Source organism: Protomyctophum bolini, assembly GCF_963924005.1.
Source record: "Protomyctophum bolini genome assembly, chromosome: 19".
Classification (NCBI taxonomy): domain Eukaryota; kingdom Metazoa; phylum Chordata; class Actinopteri; order Myctophiformes; family Myctophidae; genus Protomyctophum; species Protomyctophum bolini.
The window spans coordinates 39,127,474-39,132,473 of record NC_137880.1 but is presented as its reverse complement, the minus strand read 5'-3'; the positions used below and the strand labels follow the sequence as shown (position 1 = coordinate 39,132,473).

At 45.9% G+C, this 5,000-nt stretch overlaps 1 protein-coding gene across 2 annotated transcripts in view; it reads left to right on the top strand.

Annotated features, from left to right (window-relative positions):
• LOC308333740 (C-1-tetrahydrofolate synthase, cytoplasmic-like) overlaps positions 1-5,000 on the top strand; it is a 37,610-nt gene that overhangs the window by 28,535 nt on the left and 4,075 nt on the right. For both annotated transcript variants that reach the window (XM_080790213.1, XM_080790212.1), the window contains exons 8-9: positions 1,591-1,691; positions 2,633-2,769. In XM_080790213.1, coding sequence (XP_080646339.1) covers positions 1,591-1,691; positions 2,633-2,769 — 238 coding nt within the window. The remainder of the gene's footprint in view (positions 1-1,590; positions 1,692-2,632; positions 2,770-5,000) is intronic.

Sequence of the window (5,000 nt, the reverse complement as noted above, 5' to 3'; positions counted from 1 at the left end):
CCCATAGTACGCTATCTAAATACAGCCCATAGTACGCTATCTAAATACAGCCCATAGTACGCTATCTAAATACAGCCCATAGTACGCTATCTAAATACAGCCCATAGTACGCTATCTAAATACAGCCCATAGTACGCTATCTAAATACAGCCCATAGTACGCTATCTAAATACAGCCCATAGTACGCTATCTAAATACAGCCCATAGTACGCTATCTAAATACAGCCCATAGTACGCTATCTAAATACAGCCCATAGTACGCTATCTAAATACAGCCCATAGTACGCTATCTAAATACAGCCCATAGTACGCTATCTAAATGACATAAGTTTAGCCTTTGCATAGTAATACGGCTGTGAGGTGGTCGAGGCTGGTGCAACTGCTACGGGCTAAGATGAAGTTTAGGGATAGGGTAAGGGGTTTAGGGATGGGGTAAGGGGTTTAGGGATAGGGTAAGGGGTTTAGGGATAGGGTAAGGGGTTTAGGGGTTTAGGGATGGGGTAAGGGGTTTAGGGGTTTAGGGATGGGGTAAGGGGTTTAGGGGTTTAGGGATGGGGTAAGGGGTTTAGGGGTTTAGGGATAGGGTAAGGGGTTTAGGGATAGGGTAAGGGGTTTAGGGGTTTAGGGATAGGGTAAGGGGTTTAGGGATAGGGTAAGGGGTTTAGGGATAGGGTAAGGGGTTTAGGGATAGGGTAAGGGGTTTAGGGGTTTAGGGATAGGGTAAGGGGTTTAGGGATAGGGTAAGGGGTTTAGGGGTTTAGGGATAGGGTAAGGGGTTTAGGGATAGGGTAAGGGGTTTAGGGATAGGGTAAGGGGTTTAGGGGTTTAGGGATAGGGTAAGGGGTTTAGGGATAGGGTAAGGGGTTTAGGGATGGGGTAAGGGGTTTAGGGGTTTAGGGATAGGGTAAGGGGTTTAGGGATGGGGTAAGGGGTTTAGGGATATGGGTTTAGGGGTTTAGGGATAGGGTAAGGGGTGAGTGCAAGATATCTGCTAGTCTCTCTCACCCGATGTTCAGAATGGTTTATATAATCTGTCTATGTGGTGTGCATGTGCGTGTGTGCATGTACGTGCATGCGCGTGCATGTGTGCATGTACGCGTGTTTGTGTGTGTGTGTGTGTGTGTGTGTGTGTGTGTGTGTGTGTGTGTGTGTGTGTGTGTGTATGTGTGTGTGCGTGTGTGCATGTACGCGCGTGTGTGTGTGTGTGTGTGTATGCGTGTGTGTGTGTGTGTGTGTGTGTGTGTGTGTGTGTGTGTGTGTGTGTGTGTGTGTGCGCGTGTGTGCGTGTGTGTGCGTGTGTGTGTGCGTGTGTGTGCGTGTGTGTGTGTGTGTGTGTGTGTGTGTGTGTGTGTGTGTGTGTGTGTGTGTGTGTGTGTGTGTGTGTGTGTGTGTGTGTGTGTGTGTGTGTGTGTGTGTGTGTGTGTGTGTGCGTGCGTGCGTGCGTGCGTGCGTGCGTGCGTGCGTGCGTGCGTGCGTGCGTGCGTGCGTGCGTGCGTGCGTGCGTGCGTGCGTGCGTGCGTGCGTGCGTGCGTGCGTGCGTGCGTGCGTGCGTGCGTGTGCGTGTGTGTGTGTGTGTGTGTGTGTGTGTAGTCTGACCAGTATCAATGCAGGGAAGTTGTCTCGTGGAGATCTGGGCCAGTGTTTCATCCCCTGCACACCTAACGGATGTATGGAGCTCATCAGACAGACAGGTACTGGTCACACAGACAGGTACTACTGTTCACACAGACAGGTACTGATCACACAGACAGGTACTGATCGGACAGACAGGTACTGATCACACAGACAGGTACTGATCACACAGACAGGTTCTGATCACACAGACAGGTACTGATCACACAGACAGGTACTGATCACACAGACATGTACTGATCAGGTACACAATGATTTATTTAAAGTAATTTAGTACATTTACTACTAGTACTGCACTTCACTGGAGTACTTCCAATTTTCAGTACTTTTACACTACGGGCTATATCTTATATCCCTAAACTTATTTGCCTTTTTTTTACTATTTTAAGAAACCCTTTAAAATAGTTCAAATAGCCGATCTACAAGCTCACAACATGTAGATGTAGATCGACTAGCTGAACTATTTAAAATAATATTTTCAAAATAGTAAAAAATGACAAATAAGTTCATGGATTCAGGGATAAGGGTTAAGGGTTAAGGGATAAGGGTGGCGCCAGATGAAGCCCTACATCTCAAAGGGTATTCGTGCATGTCTCAGTTTTGTAGTCTTTTTCGATATTCTTCCGGATTATGGATTTCCGGATGACATTCTTTGTAGTGAGGTCTGACGGTACGTTTTAACAGCGGGAGACCATAGAGACCAACGGCGAGTGTCGCTCGCCAATTTCATTGGCTATCGCCCACTATCGCCGGGCGACGTTCCTCCACGCCCACTTTTCGACCATCGCCTGTTCGCCTGCTATCTCCTCTATCGCCAGTAGTTGCCAGCAGGGTCCCGTTGACACATAATGATTCGTCTGGCTGTTGAAACGTACTGTTGGGGTGCCTTATATGTTTTAGAAGGCCTTTTCCTAATTGGACCTCAGGTTGGTTCGTGTTGCGTGTATAGTGTAGGCGTGTCCGCATGCACAGTCGTGATTGGTTCCTGTTTTGTCCGTAGGCGTGTCTGTGGTGGGGAAGAACGTGGTGGTGATTGGTCGCAGTAAGATCGTGGGCGCGCCCATGCATGACCTGCTGCTGTGGAGCCACGCCACGGTCACCACCTGTCACTCCAAAACTACCGATCTGCCTGACCACGTAAGTCCAAAACTACCCACCTGTCTGACCACGTAAGTCCAAAACTACCCACCTGCCTGACCACGTAAGTCCAAAACTACCCACCTGCCTGACCACGTAAGTCCAAAACTACCCACCTGTCTGACCACGTAAGTCCAAAACTACCCACCTGTCTGACCACGTAAGTCCAAAACTACCCACCTGTCTGACCACGTAAGTCCAAAACTACCCACCTGTCTGACCACGTAAGTCCAAAACTACCCACCTGTCTGACCACGTAAGTCCAAAACTACCCACCTGTCTGACCACGTAAGTCCAAAACTACCCACCTGTCTGACCACGTAAGTCCAAAACTACCCACCTGTCTGACCACGTAAGTCCAAAACTAGTGGAAGGGCAGACATCTTGTTTGTAGTTCTCATTATTACTGTACTGTGCTCTGTTATGACTTATCCCCTGCATGCTGTAGTGTTTAGATGGTTCTGTTATGACTTCTCCTCTGCATGCTGTAGTGTTTAGATGGTTCTGTTATGACTTCTCCCCTGCATGCTGTAGTGTTTAGATGGTTCTGTTATGACTTCTCCTCTGCATGCTGTAGTGTTTAGATGGTTCTGTTATGACTTCTCCTCTGCATGCTGTAGTGTTTAGATGGTTCTGTTATGACTTCTCCTCTGCATGCTGTAGTGTTTAGATGGTTCTGTTATGACTTCTCCTCTGCATGCTGTAGTGTTTAGATGGTTCTGTTATGACTTCTCCTCTGCATGTTGTAGTGTTTAGATGGTTCTGTTATGACTTATCCCCTGCATGCTGTAGTGTTTAGATGGTTCTGTTATGACTTCTCCTCTGCATGCTGTAGTGTTTAGATGGTTCTGTTATGACTTCTCCTCTGCATGCTGTAGTGTTTAGATGGTTCTGTTATGACTTCTCCTCTGCATGCTGTAGTGTTTAGATGGTTCTGTTATGACTGCATGCTGTAGTGTTTAGATGGTTCTGTTATGACTTCTCCTCTGCATGCTGTAGTGTTTAGATGGTTCTGTTATGACTTCTCCTCTGCATGCTGTAGTGTTTAGATGGTTCTGTTATGACTTCTCCTCTGCATGTTGTAGTGTTTAGATGGTTCTGTTATGACTTATCCCCTGCATGCTGTAGTGTTTAGATGGTTCTGTTATGACTTCTCCTCTGCATGCTGTAGTGTTTAGATGGTTCTGTTATGACTTCTCCTCTGCATGCTGTAGTGTTTAGATGGTTCTGTTATGACTTCTCCTCTGCATGCTGTAGTGTTTAGATGGTTCTGTTATGACTTCTCCTCTGCATGTTGTAGTGTTTAGATGGTTCTGTTATGACTTATCCCCTGCATGCTGTAGTGTTTAGATGGTTCTGTTATGACTTCTCCTCTGCATGCTGTAGTGTTTAGATGGTTCTGTTATGACTTCTCCTCTGCATGCTGTAGTGTTTAGATGGTTCTGTTATGACTTCTCCTCTGCATGCTGTAGTGTTTAGATGGTTCTGTTATGACTGCATGCTGTAGTGTTTAGATGGTTCTGTTATGACTTCTCCTCTGCATGCTGTAGTGTTTAGATGGTTCTGTTATGACTTCTCCTCTGCATGCTGTAGTGTTTAGATGGTTCTGTTATGACTTCTCCTCTGCATGTTGTAGTGTTTAGATGGTTCTGTTATGACTGCATGCTGTAGTGTTTAGATGGTTCTGTTATGACTTCTCCTCTGCATGCTGTAGTGTTTAGATGGTTCTGTTATGACTTCTCCTCTGCATGTTGTAGTGTTTAGATGGTTCTGTTATGACTGCATGTTGTAGTGTTTAGATGGTTCTGTTATGACTTCTCTTCTGCATGCTGTAGTGTTTAGATGGTTCTGTTATGACTTCTCCTCTGCATGCTGTAGTGTTTAGATGGTTCTGTTATGACTGCATGTTGTAGTGTTTAGATGGTTCTGTTATGACTGCATGTTGTAGTGTTTAGATGGTTCTGTTATGACTTCTCCTCTGCATGCTGTAGTGTTTAGATGGTTCTGTTATGACTTCTCCTCTGCATGCTGTAGTGTTTAGATGGTTCCGTTATGACTTCTCCTCTGCATGCTGTAGTGTTTAGATGGTTCTGTTATGACTTCTCCTCTGCATGTTGTAGTGTTTAGATGGTTCTGTTATGACTTCTGCTCTGCATGTTGTAGTATTTAGATGGTTCTGTCATGACTTCCCCTCTGCATGTTGTAGTATTTAGATGGTTCTGTTATGACTT